This window comes from Cyprinodon tularosa, unplaced genomic scaffold (assembly GCF_016077235.1).
Source record: "Cyprinodon tularosa strain WSP-4 unplaced genomic scaffold, ASM1607723v1 ctg4, whole genome shotgun sequence".
Taxonomy (NCBI): domain Eukaryota; kingdom Metazoa; phylum Chordata; class Actinopteri; order Cyprinodontiformes; family Cyprinodontidae; genus Cyprinodon; species Cyprinodon tularosa.
The window spans coordinates 1,869,576-1,892,652 of record NW_024039118.1 but is presented as its reverse complement, the minus strand read 5'-3'; the positions used below and the strand labels follow the sequence as shown (position 1 = coordinate 1,892,652).

The 23,077-nt window shown below is 36.1% G+C and overlaps 2 protein-coding genes across 3 annotated transcripts; both read right to left on the bottom strand.

Annotated features, from left to right (window-relative positions):
- Positions 1-9,943: 9,943 nt before the first annotated feature.
- Positions 9,944-16,214, bottom strand: LOC119791661 (GTPase IMAP family member 9). Of its 2 annotated transcripts, XM_038297879.1 has the most exons (3): positions 16,058-16,214; positions 13,674-14,432; positions 9,944-11,812 (listed from the first exon to the last, which is right to left on the bottom strand). In XM_038297879.1, the coding sequence occupies exons 1-3, from the start codon at positions 16,086-16,088 to the stop codon at positions 11,808-11,810; spliced, it is 795 nt and encodes a 264-aa protein (XP_038153807.1). In that variant the 5' UTR covers positions 16,089-16,214; the 3' UTR covers positions 9,944-11,807. The 2 variants fall into 2 exon arrangements, with proteins under 2 accessions (XP_038153807.1, XP_038153806.1); XM_038297878.1 differs by lacking the exon at positions 9,944-11,812 and having other exon boundaries at positions 13,666-14,432.
- A 603-nt stretch (positions 16,215-16,817) lies between these two features.
- On the bottom strand, positions 16,818-22,837 carry chmp4c (charged multivesicular body protein 4C). Its single transcript, XM_038297880.1, has 5 exons — positions 22,437-22,837; positions 20,244-20,421; positions 18,638-18,746; positions 18,421-18,547; positions 16,818-17,770 (listed from the first exon to the last, which is right to left on the bottom strand). The coding sequence occupies exons 1-5, from the start codon at positions 22,654-22,656 to the stop codon at positions 17,709-17,711; spliced, it is 696 nt and encodes a 231-aa protein (XP_038153808.1). The 5' UTR covers positions 22,657-22,837; the 3' UTR covers positions 16,818-17,708.
- Positions 22,838-23,077: the final 240 nt, after the last annotated feature.

The window sequence follows — 23,077 nt, the reverse complement described above, 5'->3', positions numbered from 1 at the left end:
TTGGAGCCATCTAAATGCTCTACATAGTCCTCATATTTTTTTGCAGGTTTTAAATCAGGGGTTTGGCAAGGTAATATTAAACATTTAATACTACCCTATTTTATTCAATCAAAATGCTGTTTTATATGTAATTAGGGTTAGGATCATTTGGCAGTTGGACCGATTGATTGTGTGCATGATTCAAACTTCTAGTTGTTGTTTTAAGGTTAAGTTGATGATGGCAGAGGTATTTTACCTTTATTCTGTCCACCAATTACAGTAGATCATAGCAAATTGCAGCACAACCTCAGCATTATGGTGCCACCACCATGCTTGGTGACTGGTAAATTCCTTTTAATCCCAAAAAGCTAAAAGTATTGTGAAAATTTGTTGTTGTGGACCTAAAGTCTGTCACACAGTCAATCATGGGCTGGAGCCAACATGGTCCCTTGAACATCCTAATGAGTTTTATTCAGTCTAATGGTACCAGCTTGTTTCTTTTTCTTTCCCCTCCTTTCCAAGCAGATGGCACATCCAAATAACTTATAAATGCATAAACCTGTTTGAACTGGATTATCTTGAATCTGAAGCTGTTCAAAAATGGTTCAAAGTAGTCCCGGCTTGTGTTAACTTCAATCTTTTAGGTCTTCACTAAGTTTGTTGGACCTTTCCATTGCTCAATGGGTGAATTCAATGTTTGATGCTAAACAAATCCATTCTTTGCTGACAAAGGGAAACTCTTTAAAGGAGTATGGAATAAAATAAATTTAACAGACTTTTTCTTTTCCAGTCACACAGGAAATAACAAAAAGACTCATTTAAATGTAATAATGTCATTCTTAACTTATACTATTGCAGTTATGCAATGTGCAGTTATGGTCCTAAGAGAAATTTCTTGTTTTATTGTTTTTTTTTGTTTGTTTAGTTTTTTTTTTGTTTTTTTTATGAATGTTAATTTTCTCCTTTACTTTTTTACTGAAATGTGAACAATGTTCTGTTTTTCTTGCTCTCATTGATCAATACACAATCCAGGCATTATTTTTTCGCTGTTTTACACAAATGACCTTGCACTCATTATTAGGGTGAATATCCTAGGATTGTAATTGCACAACAAAATGTTCAATGTTTCATCTTTTCAGGGTGCAGAAAATCCTTCAGCTCTTCAGTCATTTTCATTTTTATTTCTGTTGCCATTACATTCAAACCAAAGACTGGTCAGCCTAAGGAAGAAAACCATTTCGCCTCAAAGCCTCCATACCTTACAATTTGGTGCCATTAAAATTAGCTTTGCTTAGATACTTTTATGTTCACCAGAGTAATTTGCTGTTATTGAAAACTGTATAGAAAGCAAGGCATTTCTTTGAAGACTGATAATATTTAATTACTAGTTAGCAGCCACAAAGAGATATTAAACCGATTTTGGAACTACTAACCAAATTTTCACTATATACTTTGTTTACATAAATTTTCAAATTTAACAGATATAATCAACAATAAACACAGACAAACAAAAAATGCCTGTGCAGTTTTTTTTGGGGTTGAGGCTTAAATTAGCAGCTTTCTGGATAAATACAGAAAAATAAAATGAAAAGCATAGATTATGTATGTTTCTTAACTTTTATTTCAATTCAGTTAACATGAAGATATTTCCATTTGATTTTTTTTTTTTTTTTTTAAACAAAGAAGGCCACATTAGGTTTAGCTATGGAAGCTAGATAATGTTGGTTAGGCTAATGTTGACTTACTTTAACATATCAAAAGAAAAAAAAAAACATATTTGCTGGTATCAAAAGCTGTATGATGTTTTAAATTTACCTTTCATTAACAGATATATGTTGGGGTTTTTTGGGCATTTTAAAAACATTCTTAAGGCAGAATTTGCTATAAAAATGGCAGTCAGTCTAGGCTAATACTTGTAGTTTTTAAATGTATCTGGAAAAATTCGATAGGACTTGATAACTTGTATATTTGTGAAAACCTATATCTGCTAATTATATTTATGTGATGTTTTCTATTTGAATTGTTACATGTGTTTCTCACCCAATGGTGATACCACCTGGCCATCAGAAAATATACCCGTTATTTTCTATATTCTACACTAGCGCTAGCTGCCTTACAAGCAGCTGGCAGTACAAGAAAAGCAATACTTTTCCAAAGTGTGGTAAGGCCACTTTTATTTTATGCACCATGATTTGGCACTAACCATACGAAGGACCCTTGAGACAAATAAAGAAAAATATCAGTACATCTTCAAATGCTTCCAGAAACCTATCTACAGGTGCTGGTCATAAAATTAGAATATCATGAAAAAGTTGATTGATTTCAGTAATTCCATTTAAAAAGTGAAACTTGTATATTATATTCATACATTACATACAAACTCATATATTTCAGATGTTTATTTTGTTTAATTTTGATGATTACAAATGACAACAAATGAAAATCTCAAATTCATCATATCAGAAAATTAGAATATTGTGAAAAGGTTCAAAATTGATGGCCCCTGGTGCCACACTCTAATCAGCTAATTAACTCAAACCACCTGCAAAAGCCTTTAAATGGTCTTTCAGTCTAGTTCTATAGGCTACACAATCATGGGGAAGACTGCTGACTTGACAGTTGTCCAAAAGACGACCATCGACACCTTGCACAAGGAGGGCAAGACACAAAAGGTCATCGCTAAAGAGGCTGGCTGTTCACAGAGCTCAGTGTCCAAGCACATTAATAGAGAGGCGAAGGGAAGGAAAAGATGTGGTCGAAAAAAGTGTACAAGCAAGAGAGATAACCGCACCCTGGAGAGGATTGTGAAACAAAACCCATTCAAAAATGTGGGGGAGATTCACAAAGAGTGGACTGCAGCTGGAGTGAGTGCTTCAAGAACCACCACACACAGACGTATGAAAGACATGGGTTTCTGCTGTCGCATTCCTTGTGTCAAGCCACTCTTGAACCACAGACAGCGTCAGAAGCGTCTTGCCTGGGCTAAAGAGAAACAGGACTGGACTGCTGGTGAGTGGTCCAAAGTCATGTTCTCTGATGAAAGTAAATTTTGCATTTCCTTTGGAAATCAAGGTCCCAGAGTCTGGAGGAAAAGAAGAGAGGCACTTCATCCACGTTGCTTGAAGTCCAGTGTAAAGTTTCCACAGTCAGTGATGGTTTGGGGTGCCATGTCATCTGCTGGTGTTGGTCCATTGTGTTTTCTGAGGTCCAGGGTCAACGCAGCCACATACCAGGAAGTTTTAGAGCACTTCATGCTTCCTGCAGCTGACCAACTTTTTGGAGATGCAGATTTCATTTTCCAACAGGACTTGGCACCTGCACACAGTGCCAAAGCTACCAGTACCTGGTTGAAGGACCATGGTATCCCTGTTCTTAATTGGCCAGCAAACTCTCCTGACCTTAACCCCATAGAAAATCTATGGGGTATTGTGAAGAAGAAGATGCAATACACCAGACCCAACAATTCAGAAGAGCTAAAAGCCACTATTAGAGCAACCTGGGCTATCATAACACCTGAGCAGTGCCACAGACTGATCGACTCCATGCCACGCCGCATTGCTGCAGTAATACAGGCCAAAGGAGGCCCAACTAAATACTGAGTGCTGTACATGCTCATACTTTTCATGTTCATACTTTTCAGTTGGCCAACATTTCTATAAATCCTTTGTTTTTATTGGTCTTCAGTAATATTCTAATTTTCTGATATGATGAATTTGAGATTTTCATTTTTTGTCATTTGTAATCATCAAAATTAAACAAAATAAACATCTGAAATATATGAGTTTGTATGTAATGTATGAATATAATATACAAGTTTCACTTTTTAAATGGAATTACTGAAATCAATCTACTTTTTCATGATATTCTAATTTTATGACCAGCACCTGTATATCCATTCAGCCCTGTAAAAACAAACTAAATTACATAATTCAATTCAGTTTATTTATATAGCCCCAATTCACAACACATGTCATCTCAAGGCACTTTACAATTCACCAGATCATACAATCAAATTCATTTAAAGTTTTCTATCTAAGGAAAACCAGTTGATTGCATTGACTCAAAGGCAATCCCTCACACCAAGCATGCTTGAAGCGACAGTGGGGAGGAAAAACTCCCTTTGAACAGGAAGAAACCTTCAGCAAAACCAGAACCAGGCTCAATTTAAGCATGCCAGCTGCCAAGGCCGACTGTGGTTCAATGAGACAGAAGCAGGCATATAGAAAGAATCAGAGAAACAAAAGGCAACTGTCAGCCAGCTCCACAGGAGGCCCAGTCCAGGAAACACACAGCCAGGCAGACAAGCTCCAAGCCAGCTACCATGTCGGATGGATGAAAGGATGAAAGAGCACATCTATCCAGCCACAGAAACAGGACTACACTTAAAAACAGTCCGTGTTCGAATAGCTATAAATAGAACAGCATTGATCTTAATCCTGCATCGTTTGATGGACCCTAGTTCATAATTGTTATAGCAAAATTGCTATTGAGTGGTTATGATAAAGGACACTTGGATTTTACAGCCCTCTTAGAAAAATTGCAGCATTAAAGAGGAAGCTCAACAGTCTTAAAGATTTCTGTTCCCATCTGACACTATAAAATCTAGCTAACAAAATCTGCTAATATTTGTACCCTTTACTGATAAATTTATGATTCACAGCCAAAAGAATCTTTTTTCACAAAAGCTTGCAGTTTGTTTGTGTTTATTTTATCATCTTCTTCTTATCCAGATACATTTATAAATGCCGTATAAACACAGAAACTAAAAATTGACTGTTTTAACTTTAATATGAATCAATAACTCATAATACACGATAGTTTAAATATGTGAAGCTGGAGGTTTAGGTTAATGAAGTGATTTTCCATTATTTCAGGTGTGTTTTAATACTGTTAGAAGGGTTCCTCTTTAAAAAAAAAAGGCTTTTTTTTTATTCTCCCCTTTTGTTTATACAACAGTCAAAAGACACTTGGTGAGAGTTATTGATATTTCTCATCATAAGAGACTTTTAAAGAGGCTGCAAAACTTAAACTTAGAGAAACGTGCTTGGTTTGGTGTCTTGTTTCACTAAAGCTGATGAATCATTTTTACTTTAGTTATAAGCATCGGCTTTTTCAAAAGTGGAGATGAGATGCTTTTGTTTTGATCCCTCATGTGTTTGAGTAAATGTTGACATACGACAAAAATCCACTTAAAGAACTGCTTTTCAGTGCCCGTTTCCTTACATTATAATGGCTCATAGTAGACACAATCACTCAGTATCCGCTGTCTGTGATTTCTGTAACTACTGTTGTTTTGAATACATTTGAAATAAAGTTGCCAAAAACAGTTTTGTCCTTGCAGTTTGTTCCTCCACTGAAGCTTTTTAATATGTTGCATAATTATAAACTACAAAATGCATTTTTGATAAGATAAACACTTACATTGTTCCTTTATTGTATATTTATTTCGGAATAGGGATGTTTATTGGATCTCAAATATCCAACAATAATAATGCAGGAGAGAAACTATTTTAGTTTCCTAATCTACACATAATCTGTACAAGAAAAGGTAGGAAACATAGTAAACAGAGTAAAAAAAAGGGGGGGGAAGAGTGAAAAACGGGGAAACAAGAAAAGTAGAAGACGGGTAGAAAAGCAATTGGAAGTAAAGGATGAATAAAAAAAGGGGAGTGGAGAGGAAAGAAAGGAAAACAGGAACAACAAAAGATGAGGGACTGAAGAAAATGACACTGCAAAATTTTTAATATCAGTATTTTTTTTTCTTAAAAGAAGTGAATTTATTCTTGAATTGAGGAGAAAAAGTGAGACACTTTCCCAATGGAACAAGACAATTTACATTTAAAATAAGTAAAAAAAACAACTGCATTGTGTTGCTTCAAGTGCATGATAATTAATTATCTTATTTAAAGAGTAAAATACTCAATCCATTGGCAAATTACCTCATATACCTACTCAAATTAAGGGTAAATATACTTCATTTAAGGAATGTTTACTTATTTCTAGATATTTTTTCCAGGGAAGAAAGGTAACAGAAGAAAATGAGTAAGGTCAAAGACAAAGGGGAAATAAAAAAAAAGAAGAAATATGTCATAAAAAGATAGGACACTAAGAAAGGGGAAGGTTTGGCATAAAGAATGGGAAGGAAGAAGGGAATCAGGACTTAAGTTAAAGAGAACACAATGAAGTTAATAAAGGAAAAAAGCAGGAATAATGGAACAAAAGTAAAGAAAGGTGGCACAAAGTGCAATCAAGGGAAAACAAGTATAGATAGAAAAAGGAGAATACAAATATGAAAGGAAGAAATTATATAATAAAAGAAGTAAGGTACTATTACAGAAAAATATGAAAATTGCCAAAAAGAAAACCGATAGAGGACAAAGTAGAAAGGAAGGAAACAAAAAAGAAAGAACACTAGCAAATTAAGAAATGGGTTTAAAGGACAGAGGAAGTATATGAGGAAGAAGAAAAGCAAAGCATTGGAGTTTTCAAACTTTGAAAATATTGAAATGATTTGTTATAATCTACAGTTTTTAAGGCATCATAAGAACCAGGAGAGTCTGTAAAATGATCCCCAATCATGAGAGAAGATGAAGCTCAAGCTCAACAGCACTAAATCTGGGTGAAAAGGGCAGAAGAAAGAAGATGGAGTCAAGTAGAGAACAAATGTTATATAACATTTTCCCTGTTGTCTGGTGTTTTACTATCATCTAGTGGTCAAAGGAGAGAATGATCAGAATATTTAGGTAAAATACTGTTTTCCCAGTTGTTCTGCTTAATACCTTAACACCATAGAATGGCTTTTAAATGAAAACACTTAAAAAAATTACTTATTTATTTATTTTTATTTAATTATTGTTTTCAATTTAGATTCCAAGATGACTGGCAAAACACAAATAGGAACTAGAATGATAATAAAAAAGGAAAAAAGTCTGCAGTTAGAAATAAATATCTATAAAAGACACTCTCCATTTTCATTTTATTGTCATTCATTTCTTTTATTTCTTATTTTAATTATGCTTGATTGAATTTAACAATGCAAAACTGAGCAGTTATTTCATCTGCTTTATTATTTGTTATGATTGTATCTATTTTTTGAAAAAGGAAATAATGATTTACAACTGTTATCCTATCAAAACAGGGCCATCTAACTAAATCAAAAGGCCAGCATTAATCACAGATACTGTTGAGGGAGTCATGGGAAATCTGGAGGAGCTGTAGGGATTCATAAGTCAGGTGAGCATCAGTCAACTGGAAAACTATTTTTCATATACACCTCTTTATGGAAGAGTGAGCAGCTATGGTAGAGTTAGGTAAAGGAAGCCCTTTCCTCTCTCCCCAGGTCATATCTTGGTCCAGTATAAAAGACAAAAGTGTAATAAAGAAAATGCAAAGAAAAGTGGCATTGCTGAAAGAAAGCTATACGCTGTCACAGTTAAAGATACTATGAAGGAAACACAGAAAACTGGAAGAATCTAATCCGGCAAGATGAGACCTAAAATAAACCCTTGGGTCTGAATGCAACATAGTATCCCCAGCCTGAAACATGAGGAGGAGCTAATCAGGCAACAGAGACCTAAAATTACCCCACTTTTATAATAAAATGAAAATTCTCATGTTCCCATCCATCCATCTTCTAACACACTTAATCCCAAGGGGGGTTGCGAAGGGTGCTGGTGCCAGCTGTCAATGGGCAAGAGGCAGGGTAGAGGTCACCAGTCCATTGCAGGGCAACACAGAAACAAACAGGACTAACCACCACACCTAAGGAGAACCAAGTAACCTAACAGTCAGTTTTTTTTTTGGACTGTGGGAGGAAGTCAGAGTACCCAGAGAGAACCCACACATGCTCAGAGATAAAATGCAAACTCCATGCAGAAAGACCCGAACACGGAACCTTCTTGCTGCAAGGCAGCAGTGCTACCCTCTGCACCACTGAGCAGCCATTCTTATGTGCCCTTTAAATAGAAATAAAATCAAAAAGTATCAAAGGGAAAAGTAAAAGCTGATAAATTCACGCCTTTAGGGGTAAAGGCAAAGATTTACAGATTTGAAACCATCTCTAAAAAGGGAGCTTATATTCAGTAATCTAGAGTAATATCTGGGCAGCTGTCAGTAATAAATTCTAACACTTATATCCGTTGAGGTATATATAAGTGCATATTGAAGAACATAACTTTATTTCTTATAAATTCAAGGAAAAGAGTTGAGAATTGCAGCAGGTCATAAATGCAGCAACTGAAAGTCAGAAAGCATCTTAAAGACAAAGTCATTAAAGCAAGTTATTCTAAACAGCATTGGCCAATAAAATACATTCAAGGACGTAAAAAAAAAGACAATGGAGGCCAAAGGGAAGTAACGCTCTCTTTGTTCATGTCTGAGGAAAAAAAACAATTATCAAGAATAAACAAGTTCAGATTAGTCATAGTACATGTCTCAAAGCCATTCAAGGTCTTGTTCATGTTGTGGTGTCGGCGATTGTTATTATTCAGATAATGTCAGCGTCCAATGTCAGTGGCACAAAACGTGCTGATCTGTGTGTGCTTGTAAAAAAAAAAAAAAAGGGGACAGATGCAACCTAAGAAAAAGGATACAGAGCCTTACTGCATTCGACATTTTATTTTAAGGTAAGCCTCGTTAGCTTACCATCTGGTAGATTACGTTTGGCAAAAAAACATTTCAAAGAGAATGGAATCCAGCAGGTTGTGCCCCTGAGGACACAGATTTATTGACGCTTAACCACAGATGAAGGAAAAAGATGTTATTCATGTTTAGAGAAGGCTGAATGGATGCAGTCACAGAAAATAAGCCTGAAACAGACTGTTATCAGATTTTGTATCTTTCATTATGTCAACAGTTTGGTTTTTCAAATCATAAAAGTTTAAAGTTCTCAAAACTTTCTCGAAGTATAGTTAAAACCTTTTCCGTGCATATTGCTGAAGTCTGTTTTAAATGCAGTTTGCAAAACTACAAAAATCTTAAGCTACAGCTAAAGATTTTTGTAGAAATGTATTGATTAATCTGAAAAGTATCAGATAAAAGAATTTAAAGATTTTATGGTATGAGTGAGATTCCATTTAATGACTGAGAAATATTAATACCTTTATAGTAAACAAATATTTATGTATCTTTTAAAAAAGAAAACCAACATTTCATAGCACAGCTTGTCTTCATTGAACTCTATGTTTGTTGCAAATTACCTGGAGGCTAAAAGGTACTAACATCTAAATATCCAAAGCTAATTAGCCTTTACAGGTTGAATTAATATCATACCGTCTGCCTCTGTAGTAGAAAAAGTCAAAAACAAATGTATAAAGTGTCCTCATAAAGCATAATGACACCATTTGGTTTTATTCCTTGGCCAAATTGACTAAAGAAATAAACTATAAACACCACAGAAAAAAAACCCAAAGAATCAACAACCTGCACCTCTTACTGCACTGTCAGAAAACAGACTCCTAGAGTTACTTTTAGTTACTTACTTTGCATCTTAAAAGCAAAATACGTATATATTTTGTACTTTTGGCCTTATTGTTGCACTAAGTAGGCTTTTCTTTCAGCAATTGCCATGTTTTAGACCCGTATAATCCAGTCAACAATTATTCAACTACTAAATGTGTTAAAAACCATTTTTAATAACCGATTAACGAGGATGTATCGGATTTTAGCTCTGCTGTGGTTCAATGAATGGATGCTGGACAGAGGGACCAAAGAACATCAATGGACAGACAATAGGTCAGAAGTAGGGACATAAATAGATCAAACGGTTTGACAGAAGGTTAAATGGACTGCAGGTACGGAGTGTGGGTATGAATGTGTGAATAGTGGGAAGGAAAAATGTACTGATGCGTAGCATATTAGGATCCAGCTGAAAGGATGAGTGATAGGAGGAAAACAGATAGAGGGACGAACCAATGTTAACATTTACCTGAAATTAATTTGTTTAAAAAAATGAATAAAAAATGTGACAACAGTTTAAATGTTTTATTCTGTAGGAAACTAAAGAACATTTCACTTCACATAGTAAAATAATAAAAAGAAAAACTAAAGTAACTGTTCAGGTTACGAAGACTGATTATTTCAGCAGGTTAAGAAGTAACACCAAGGTAGGTCAGAATTTACTATAAACATGCGCTAAAGGGCAACACTTGGAGAGTAGTCAATAACTGGTTTAGTGCTACAGTTTTAAAAAGATCGATGGAAAAAAAAACATGCAGGAGGACTAAACTATTCAGTTTGGTCACAAAAAAAGGGAATTGTCTGGAAAAAGAAACAAATAAAAACCAATCTGCTCATCAGAAAATGCCAGTGACAGTTGAGTAGTGCGGTCCTGTTGTCAGTGTCCAACATCTGTAAGGAGTGCTGAGTTTGAAAACAATTTGCCCCATTTACACTAATCCTCTGAATCTGATCCATGCTGAGTTTGGACCAAGCTTGGATCAGTTAACCGTGCCGAGCTTGGTTCCTACGACTATTTACATAAGATGCTAACACGGTTCCTCGCCTCCTATCAGCGATCCACAATACTGCAGATCTCACCGCAGGAATTACGCAAACAAAAACGGCGGTGCCCATAACATTCAGGAACTTATGTGACTGGATAGCGTCTTCCACCCACATTTCAGGGAGAGCCTATAATCGCATCATCCCAGGTAGCATCATGCTCTTTTGATGCCATTTATGGCTGAATATAAGTTTGTGTTGTGAATAGGTGAAGAAATATGTGAATTACAAAGCTGGAGAAGCTGGAATACCTGTGAAATAAGTCAGCTGGCTGTAAATAGGAGATGACACGGTCTGCTCATGCGCTCTTTGTTATCAGAGAACCCGAAAAACAACTGAACTATGCCGAGGCGAGCCCTACTGATGAACTTGTACTAAACCCCACTTACAATACCCTGTGAAAACAGATCTGTGCCTAGTCAGGACAGAGTTTGGATCAGTTTACCGTGCAGAGCTTGGTTCTTAATGACCGTTTACACATCGCGCTAGCACGGTTCCTCGCCTTCTAGTGACGATCTACGGTACTACTGCTCTCTAGAGGGAATTAAGCAAATCAACATGGTGCGATCCGTAACATTCAGGAAGTTTGTGGGGAGTCAGGCGAAAAAGGCAGCCTTTGGTAAATTTACTTGACAGTCAGCTTTTGGGAAGTGAATACTACAAACAATAGTCTAATCAGGGCTTACAGACGCAAGAAACAACGACAGACGTTGAAGTTCATCACACTGCAAGCAGAATCATCACTGGAAATCGTGTGGCATGGTAGGGAAGCTGGTATTTTTATGAATGTCTGCAATGTTATGATTATGTAGGCTGACTGTAAAGAGATGACGCGGTCTCCTGATGCGCTCTTAGTTATCGGAGAACTTAGCCAGAACTGAACTGTTCCGAGCCCTACTGAGGAACTAGTACCAGTTTAGTGCGGTTCCGTTGTGTCTGATGCGGTCCGGTTCACTTGCATTCCATTTACACACAACAGTTATCTCAGTTACCATGCTTGGACCGATCTCGGCACAGTTTTAAACGGGTAGTCTGGATGGGGCTAATAATGTCAGCTAATTTTGTATGTAACAACCTGTGCTCCTTAGTTTTATATTCCTCCTACCGCAATATACACCACAATTCATCCAAACAGTAAAAAGGATAAAAATTACAATGATATATTGACATGTTGTTGAAAAGGCCTCAAGCACATTAACATGTCTGTTTATTACTTTAAATATGATATATTTGTAGGTTTTTTCTCTACATTCAGTAACATTTTGTTTACAGGTCCCTGGCTTTTCATGCGTCAGTCAGCAGACGGTCCATCGGCACACGGGGTCCGTTTAATCTAGAAGCAAAGAGAATAATAGGGTTAAAACAAATCTTAACATGATTTTTAACATGAAGGTTCTTTATATTCTGATAAACTGCTGCCATTATAGCAGAGCACTGCTTTGTTCCGAGGAGGAGGAAGAGTCGAAATGGACTAATTTAGAAAACAAAATCCAGAATTACAGCTTGAGTGGCAGCATTTAAACCACCAAGCAACAACAGGAAGAAGGTGTCTGCTTAAAAAGGTAAAAAAAGAGAAGAATATCATAGATCACATGAAGGGTAAGTATTGTTGCTCCCTTCATTTGCTTTACATTGGTAATGTTTATGTTTATTTTTTATTTAAATGTAAAGTTGTGTAACATTCGTTACATCTCATCATTTTTATCATGTAAATGGGGACAGACTAAAACAATATAGGCTTTAAGAATCAGTCCTCTCATCAGCCCATCAGACCTCTGCTGGGAATTAGAAAAGTCAAAGTAGATATAGTAAATTTCCAGTCAACTTCTCCACTATGAGATTAATAATGTCAATCAATTAAGATACAGCATCTATGCAAGTTAAAAAATTAGTTAAAACTGACAGGGATCTGAATATTTCCCTTCCTCTCCTGGTTTTATTGACCATCTGCAAATCCTCAACATAGGTTTACTTCATGTAAGAAATAATCCATTACTATTAGAAATACCAAGACAGTTATCTCTTTATCGTTATCTCCCTTTTATCTCCTCCTTCTTTCATCTTTTCTCCTTTTTTGTTTTTCCTTTCATGTTGTACTTACATTGCAGTGTCTCTATAATCTGTAAAACCCCCTGCATAATTATAATAAAGCAATTTATATGCATAAATCAAGCGGAACACTATGGTGATAACCACATTGACAGACAATGATGACTTTGAACACAAAGTCATCAAATAAATATCTGGGATGGAGTCATTGAAGTTAAACATTATCTTTCTTTATCGAGTCCAAAAACAGCTGAAGCTAAATTGTTTAGGATGTTAAGGAACAACCCAGGAACCTCCTATAAAGAACTGGAAAATCAGGGATCAACCCATTAAAATGTACTTCTTTAGACATGAACTACTTCAAGCTTAAAAAAAAAAAAACTATAGCTACATATGTAGAATACATTCTAGAGAAAAGTCTTATGGTTAATCTAATGGTTCCCTGCCAAATGTACAGGTGGTTTGCACTAAAAACTGACAAGAGAAATGTTGAAACTTGACAACGTCTGGATATTCTAACAGGAAAATTATCCCAAACACATCTGAGCTCGTTTTGGAATAGAAAACATCAGGAACATAAACCAGTAAATGAGTGATCAGATATATAATCCCAGTTATACCAAAGGCTTGTTTCTAAATAAAGTGTGTGACTGAAGAGCAGAACATACATCTAAATATTAGTAGACCTGTATGTATACATTTGAGCATAGATATGCAATATTAAACCTGAATGGAGAAGAAAAATCTATCTAAACTCACTCCTTCTTTTTAATAACCTCAGAGAATGTGAGCTAATGCAGGAGAAAACTGGAATGATATCTTTTAAAACGTAAAAGAAGTCTATTCTAATCATTGTGTCCTGTACGTTGTGTTTAACATGATCCACCCACATACAGCCGTTATGACTCAGCAGCTTTCCTCACCCTCATTTGGTGTCCACTTTCTGGTCACATGATAAATTTAACCAAAACAGTCCAACTGTATAACTAGACAATCTGAGTCAGACCAAAGAGCTTGTTTTTCTTTAAAGTTTCCTGAAAATCCACTTGCTTTACATTGAAACCTGCGATACTAAATTTATTTCACTTTATTTAATGAAATACTGCCTGTGTGATGTAATGAGCCAACATAAATCCATCACTCACTGCAGTTCTGCTCTGCCTCCACGGTCTTTGAGAGGTCAAGTCCAGAGTTCTGTTTGGGTCGGGCTCCCAGCTCCTGTGCCGACCTGACTTGATTCTGGTTCCCATCCAAAGGTTTCTCCTCCACCTTTAAACTGTAGAGGCCCCCTTCTTCTGCCACCATCTTCTCAACCTTCCTCATTAGCTGTCCCACCTGAGGATTGTCCCCAAACATGGAGTTGTTAATAACGAAGAACCTTTTCTTACACTTCCTCAGCACCCACTGCAGGTCTTTCCCCTCCCTGTGTATGTAACGCTCAATAGAAATTTTCCGCAGCATCTCGGCCCAGGTGAACACCACGATCGTATGGTTCCATACGTGCTCCCCAAAGAGGCTCACATGCTCCTCGATGCGTGCGCGGTCCACCTCACCGAAAATGCCCACAGGGATGATGAGCAGGAAGGCATGAGGACCTGGAGGGCAAAGTGAGGCGCCCCTGACCAGCTCCTGTTTATAGGAGGAAGGGGTTTCCTGAGCGGAGAACCAGCCGGGAGTGTCCACCACAATCACCTGGCGCCCCTCCACCTCCGTCTCCCTTGTAACGCAGAACTCGGCGGCTCGTTCCAGGTGGAACTCCTCCCTGCCTAGGATGGTGTTGGCCGTCAAGCTCTTCCCGGGCCACCTCCATCCTAACACCACCAGGCGGATTTCAGACAAATGGCTGGCCTGGGCTGCAGCTGCTGTCTTTTGGGTCTCCTCCTCTGATCCAGAAGCATCTCTGGCTACAATCAAGAGATTATGTATATTAGTATGAGCAGGCAATATCTTATCAGTGTCGAGTAATTTTTACTATTGTGTTAATAAATATATTTATATAAAAATATATTTCTATAGAAATATATTTCTATATTTTATGAATGTTCTTTTATTCATACATATATATATATATATATATATTTTTTTTTAACTTGGAATGGACATACTTTCTGATTCATTTTCCATTTCCTGACAAACATTTAATGTGATATTTTAATAATAATCATGTAATAATTTTTCAAGAGAGATGAAGGATTAGTATATAACATATCAAGATGGCCCTTTCAGACATATTTTATCTAAGGCTGTTTGTTAGAAAATGTTTAACATATTGGACAAAGCTTTGGTTCAGGGGTGTCTTGCTATAATTACTTTATGGAAATAAAAAAATATGGAGACAATAGTGGAGATAAATATATCCCCATACAGTTTCATTGCCATAATATACCTGGAAGGTTGCAGCTTTCAATGCCCTCAATGCCACCATTACATATACCTTATAGAGCTATGGATGCTAAACACTGAGCGAAGCATAAGTGTGTTAAACGCTGTGGACATCATTGGTCCAACATAGATGTTTTCATGCATTTAATGGAAGGTAATTTACATAAGATAAGCAGACTTTTAAATAGGACTGATGTTGTATAATGCAAATACTAGAATGCTTTAAATGTAGGCTAAAGCTCAACTCTGACCATCAATATGAAAAAAACTTCATAAGAGAAAGTATTAACTATATTTTCTGGCCTTGTTAACTCATTAAGTCCATGTAACCTGAGAAAAAAACAATCCAAATCTGAGTTATTCACAAGCTATTTCATCAAACCACTAACATTCAGATTGCATGTGTTTCTAACAATGTATATTGTTTTATGTACTAACTATGAATTAGAGTTTATAAGAAAAAGAGCTATTAATGAATTAGTACAAATCTACTACAGTTAGTACCCTTTACTTTTGCAGATTTGTAAAGATCTAAACAAAAATACTGAACCTTAAATCTAAATGCTGGTGTTGATTGGTATAAAAACTATAATGTAAATAAATACTGATACTACAAGACAAACTCAGTTATTTTCCTTAGTTTGTCAGAGAAAATTAAACGAATATAGTTGAGACTTTGAGGTTTCTCTAGTATTTCCTGTTCTCGTGTCCTCAGAAAGCCAAGAGCTCCTTACTTCCTGGTCCTTTCTTTTTCCAGTTTGTGTATCAATCCCCTTGTATACCATTTCAAAACACCATAAAGACCTTCTCCAAATGTTGATATTGCAAATATTTTAAAAATATGATTGGGTTGTTAAAGAAAATGTTACTTTAAGTGAGATGTACCTTAATGATGTAATTCACTATATAGGAAAGCGTTAATTATTCATAAACGGGGCAGTATGAGGTTTCTAAGAATAAGAGAAACTGTAACCAGTTATGCCAATGTTTAAAACTACTGGAAATAGAGAAACGTGTCCAAGTTCTTTTCATTTTTATAGTTTAAAACTGCCTGCTAACTTTAAATGCTAATTTCTCCACTGACGGTGACTACATGTTATTAGTTAAAAAGTCCATAAAACAACCAGATAGAAGCCATTTTCCTCACCTGCCGTCTGCTGTGGTGCGTTGGTGTCCATATTTAGTTTTATCTCGACTTTAAATCCTTCTTTTTGGGGGGCTTGGTTCGCTTCAGGCGCTTCGTTTTTCGAACTTCCTCCAGATGGTGACACAAATTTCCGGAATCGAAACGTGTACGTACTTCCGGTCACCACTTTCAAAATAAGAGCATGTTATAAACCAAACTGGATGTAGAAAAACGGTGGTGGACATTGTAGACTGGTTTTATATGATCCCAAGTAAAATCTGGAAACCGCAGACATGGACATCTGCGTCAACTAAACCTTTCCAGATTAACAGTGTTAGTTTTTTTTTTTTTTTTACTTCTATGCAAGTGATGTAAATGCTTAAAAAATAACACGCACCCCGCAATCACAAATAATGAAAGAGTTTTTTTTTTTTTTTCTGCACGTTTTTGGTTTCTATTCTTGCATAAAATAATCTTTTTGTTTTTAACAAAAATATATCCTCTCGGGACCAAAAGTCGTCAACACACAGATCCTGTCTTACAACTTTTATCTCATCTTTAACAGTAACAAATAGCCGTAGTTATTAAAATACAGATACTGCAGGTTTGTCAATTTGTCTTATTTCATTTATTAAGAGACAGGTATCGCAAAATAGACTATAAACATGTCTATAAACGTTGATGCAGGCATTGTGTTTTAATATATGACCTTTTCTTGTTTTCTGTTCCTATCAAATAAACAAAAAAAAAATAAAAATTAATACAATAGTCGAGAAACTCATAAAACCTTTTTATTAATTTATAATAAATGAGCCAGAAATCAGAACTGTCTTAATCAGGATTTTAATAGATTGATAGAGGAACACAAGGTTGTGTTACATTGATAAGTGAGTCGATATATAATTTTTATTCTAAAAAAGAATCAAATGGGCTGTTTGGCTGCTTCTACAACTCTCCTTGCCTGTTGTTCAATTGGATGGTAATGTTTCATACGATTGAACTTTGGACATAATTATTCAATTCTTCTAGAATATGGATATGAGATGTTAACGTTAGTCTGTATACTAATAAAAAGTAACACCATCTACAACTACAAAATCTACATTAAAAATGTAGGACGGTGCAATATGACCTTCTCAAAAGGTTTACTATAGTTGTTCTGTGGTATAATGCTGGAAGCTACAAAAGCTGCTCAGCACTGCACAACATCCTGCTGAGCTGATGCAGTACATTCAACCAGAGGCTTTTTCCTCTCCATCATGTTGGGCAATAGCTGGAAAACATTTCTCATATGACTTAACACAATTTGTAGGAGCCAGTTTTATTGTTAGACAGTGATAAAAAATTGTTATTTACATTTAGGCTAAAGCTGCACTTAGAAAAAGAAAACTGCAGAACAACAGCCCCATGGATTAGAAGCATATATCCTTCTTTGACAAAATGCTGCACAAAAGCCACTCTTCCATCAAGACATTAGAAATAAACAACCGACTTAAAATAGTTATGTTCCTTCAGTTTTGAACGTTCATTGCTTATATCATTAATTACAAGAAATTTTAATAATAAAATATGCCTCAGTTTCCCTAAAAACCATAATTTTTTGAGAAGTATAAAGAAAATGCAACAAGTTGGGGTAAAGGTGTTCACTGATACTTTGCTTTTGCTAATGAACTCATGTTGCCCATGATGCTAGCATACGCATGTCATCGTCATCTTCAGCCCTCTTCTTGGTTGCTGAAAAAAAAAACAACGAGTCAGATTAATATTAAAATTACAGGTCATAGCAACCTTTTATTTTTCTACTACTTTAGGATCAATAACTTTCCACTAGATCGTTTATTATCTTTTAATGTGGTTTATTCTTAATGTTTAGGTCTCTCTATATTGCAAATCATTCATTTACCTGCCACCCAATATGCAGTTTTATCATGCTATATTTATATACTGTGAGCATGACTTTCAACCTCACAAAAGTATTAACATGATGGAAATTCTTCACATTTTTTAATTTTCCAACCATTAAAAAATGGTTGGATTATTTTCTGTAATAGACCAACCTAAACTTGTTCAAAATTAGGAAGCTGAAGGAAATTATACTACATATGATTTGTTTTCATTTTTTTTTTTTTTACAAATGTCAGGGAAGTGCACTTTTTACTGGAATGCATACTTCAGGTTTCCAACAAATACAAACTGATGTTAAATAAAATGGAAAAAGATTTCCCATAGATATTCAGAAAAAAATCTTACTATTTATTTAAAGGTTTTGTAATGTTTGTGGCTCTAAACTACTTTAATTTAGCTCGGGCTAAAATGGCTCTTTGGATTGAAGAGGTTGGGGACCGTTGATCTAGAACATAACTCACAAGGCCAGTGGGACTCACTTGCACGATGAGTGGGCTGTGATGAGGGCAGTTTGGAGCTGGGAACGCTCGGCAATCCTCCGATACTCTTCATGCTTTCCTGCAGGCCCTCCTGCTCCAACTCCTCCAGCTCTGCAAGCAGCTCATCCTAATAGGGAAATAAAAAATAAAAAGCTTAACAATACGTGACCAGGCAAAAAGAAATGTCCAACTATACAAGTGGAGAAAACTGGGTAACCTCATCAAACTGCTCGCCGAACGGCCCTGAAATCGCCTCACTGATTTCCCGAGCCACGTCTTGCTGCTCTGTGATGTCCTGCATCAAATCATCAATCTTGTCGATGTCCCTGAAAGAAATAAAACAAACAAGTAAATCAGAAGCAAAACTCTTTCAGTTTATCTTCTGAATGCTGTAAATGGAGAAAGAATACAATCAATCCAATTTTCAGGTAAGACACTTTCAATATCTTGGGTTCAACAAAATGAATATGGCAGCCTATGGTTTGGGTACATTTATCTGTGTTTGTTTAAGCTATCCAGGGCAGTTGTGCCTCTCTTTCTGACACGGTTTCCTTCAATGTAACCTCAGCAGCCTTCCATCCAGCAATTGGCAAACAGTCTGCCTCTTCATTATTGGCTGTTTTTGCTTCCCCCCATGTGAAGGATGTAAATCTACCGCACAACAAAACACTATCTATACTGAAAGACCTTTATAATATTAGTCTTATAAAGTTAAACTTTCATGAGAAACGGAACATTGGGTCTTCATGAAATGTTCACCATCAAACTAACAGCAATAAATAAAATGTGTTGCTCTCTTTTGAAGAGTAATTATATGAAATTGCAGAATAAACAGACTTTTCAATGATATTTTCATTTCTTGAGATACCCCTGAATAGAACTGTCTGTAGTGAACATATGCCAGGATGGTGGAGATTATTTGTTCCCACTTTGACGGCTGGTATAGTCATTTTCAGTAATCTGGTTAATTGGATAATATTTACACCAGCAGTTATTTTGGTTCCATCTCTCATGCTGGATCCAGGCTGCACTGTGAGACTGTTGCCATGACAGTAGACGGTTCAATTCCCAGCCTTGAGGATTCCTGCATGGAGTTTGCATGCGTTGGTTCTCTCCAGGTACTTCAGCTTTCTCCCACAGTCCAACCACCCACCACCCACCCCCCCCCCCCCCCCCCCCCCCCCCCCACCCCAACTGTTAGGTTAAATTGCCCTTATATGTGTGTAAATGATTGTATGTCTCTGCCCTGAGATACACTGAAAACCTGTGGCACAGTGTGCCTCACTGTGACCCTGATGGATAGAAGGGAAAAGAAGGATGAACAGAAATAAAATTTAAACTGCATGGAGTGTTGGATAACCCTCACATCTTGGCACCAATTAAATAAACATTTGCCTATTGCATACCTATGACTACCTATCTCAATAATTCATTACAATACTTAACTACCAATAGAAATAAACTGCACTCTACTCAGAATATGTTAATCCCACCATCTGAAAATGGGCCCAGATTAAAATGTATATCTATTTGAAAACAACAAACACTAACACTAAACAGGGTATTGTTTAAAAAGAAAAAAAGAAGCCAAAGTCAAACATGAAACCTTAAAATCCTTCTAGAATAAGAGATGCTTCAGGACTTTCTGAACAGCAGGAAACTATTATATTTATAATATAATATTTTGGCAGGATAGTTTAAATAGTCATTACTTTTTTTTTTTTTTTTTTTTTTTAGTTCCCCTTTTAATTTAGAATCAGGCTTTCCCTCTGGATGAAATTGTGTTTTTTATACATTTTCTCTCTGGTAAGCCAGTTTCTTACATGTTTTGGTGGGCATGCTTCATGGCCTTAGCAGCAAAGCCCATGTTCTTAAGGACCTCTGTGTTGGTGTGCGAGTTCTCTAGAGCCTCCCTCTGAAACTCAATGGTGGACAGCGTGCCATCAATCTGGGTCAGCTGCTGCTCCAAGCGCTTCTTCCTCTTCAGGGCCTGCAGGGCAGCTGCTCCAGACAAAAGAAAAAAAATAATAATCACAATAATTCTTGAGGTTGCATTTCATCTTGGCATGAACAGACTACCAGGTGAGGGAATGCTGAGGTTTTTATATGGTTATGGATTGAAAATCAGCATACTTTTTCTGACATACTCTCCCTGCAGCTTGTACTTCTTTATAGTCACTATAATAATGAACAACAAGCACCATTGCTCTTCCCCTCAATCAGGACAGTATGAGAAAAAAAAAAAATCCCCTTACACACATGATCTGTGGACTGACAGAAAAATTAAATACAACCTTTAAATTAAAATTTTATTTAATATGAGGAAAAAGAAACCCGTTAAAAGATAGAACCACACCCCTTTTTTAAGATTAACCAAATTAAACAATTCAAATTGGTCCCATACCATAATTTAGGGGGAAAAAAACTCAAAGGCAACACATCATGCTAGGGCTAAAATAATGAATCGATTATTGAAATAATCGTCAACTAATTTAGTAATTGATTAATCGTTAACTGGAGAATAGAGACTGTAAAACATGCCTTTAGCTGACAGAGCAACCTACTTAGAGCAATAATTCTATCACAATTGTAAAATAAATTATAAACATTTTGCATTTAAGATAGACAGAAAAAAGTTTTTGCCTGTCAATATACAGTACTCTATCCAAAACTCCTTAAGTTGAAAAGGTTTAATTTAGTAAAAAAAAAAAAAACATCTTTAAGGAAACTTTGGCTATAGGATTATTAAGGGAAAAAATAATCAACAGATTACCGGTAATTGATTTGCAAAGTAATTGTTAGAAAAAGCCCTACATTACACATAAATCTTTACACAAATCAAAGCTTTAGGGCTCCAGCAGATCACAGAAGAAACTATCAAAAAAAAATAAAAAATAAAAAATGGGAGAAACAGTAGGGGACCTTCCATAGAGTATCCGGTGGATCAGGACCAGTTTAAACGATTGTCAAAAATAATAGCCTAACTTGTCTTTAATATAGTCTGTGTTGATGTTCAGAGACCAGCCTTGCTATGAACGAGAAGGTTCTTGAGAGACCTGAGTTTTCTACAGGTGTGTTGAGTGAAATAATGAAAGGAGATGATTCCAAATATTTAATGTCATGATTCAACATAAACCTTGGCAGAAATGTTCTATCATATGTAGCAGAAAAATCGGGTGTGTCCAAAGCAAAGACACGAGGATCCTCCCTTTACATCGCTGTGTTTATTTTTAGTCTGAAATGATTCACAGGTGATACTGCTGAGAAAACACCTCAGTTAGGATGAGCTGCAAGGTTTCTACACATTAAGGAGAACTTTCAACAAACCGCCTCTCAATTTCTGATCACTTCATAGGTCTAAAGATGTTTTCCACTCTGTGGATGCACTGTGAATACAAAGAAATGCTATACAGGCCTGGTTCTCAGTAATCTAAGCCTACATTCCATTCCCTCCATGGCTGGATGCTATAAAAACAATGGCTGCCTTCAGGTTAGACTTGTTACAAGCTATTGCACTCAAAAAGAAACAAAAGATAGTGAAAAGATTCACTGTTCATTTTCAAAAGGGCTGTTTCAATGACAACATTTAAATTCAAAAATTTAAACTAGAGCTAAACAAGTGGAAAAAGTTAACTTTTGGTTACAGTTATATGTTTTCTTGTACAAGATACAGTATAGCGATAAACTCCCCATCTGTAAAAAATAATAATAATAAAATAAATAGAATGCCATAAAATAAGTTCCAAAGGTTTACAGTCAGGATTCTAACTGTATGAAGTTGAGTTAAATTAAAAAAGGCAATTAAATTATATGTCAGCGTCCAGCTTTCCTATGACCTGCACTAAACATTATATCTTTGAGAGGAAACTATTCAAAATAATCTGGTATAAAAGTCTTTATTATGTAGAAAGTTTGATAATTGATAAAATAATTAAAAGAAGCTCAACTCCTGGTTCTGGGATTTAGCATGTTGGAACTACCAGGAAAGCAGGTGCAGAGTTCCTAGAAGGACATACCCCTCTTGTTTCTTGTGCCGTGCTTCTTAGCTGTGGCTATTTCTTGTTCTATTTTCTTCTCCAGATAATCTTGTTTCTTGGTCAGCATTTCCTCGGTTTCCCGGAGTCTGTGGATCGCCTCCTGCGGACTCGGTCCTCCTTTCGACCTGTGCTGTTTGGACTTGGAGGAAGAACCCGAGCTACTAGAGCTTCCCTTGAAAAGCTTCGAGATTTTACTCATTTTTGGCTCTTTTTTTAAACAAAAACAAATAGTGAACCGTGTTAGTAGGTAGAGAAAATGAGGTCCGTCTTTATTTTTACTTGACTCCACAGGCGGGTTTAGCAGAATTTCCTGCTCGACGGCTTTGAGGTCAATTCAAAGCAGAGAGAAAGAGAGAGCACACCTTTCAGCTTCACCTGGCCTATGATGACATCATACCTTTGCACACGGCACCTTAACCTGTTTTGCCTTTAGAAAATAATTGAAAGTAGATAAGTGGAATTCATATAATTTCAAATTATTATTTAAACACGAATAAATCATTTTATATTTATTCAGATCAACCCCTCCAACCACCATTAATTCAACACTTTAATTTGCATTATTTATTTATTTTTTATTTTATTTTATGACAGCTAAAATATCCCCCGACACATTTAAA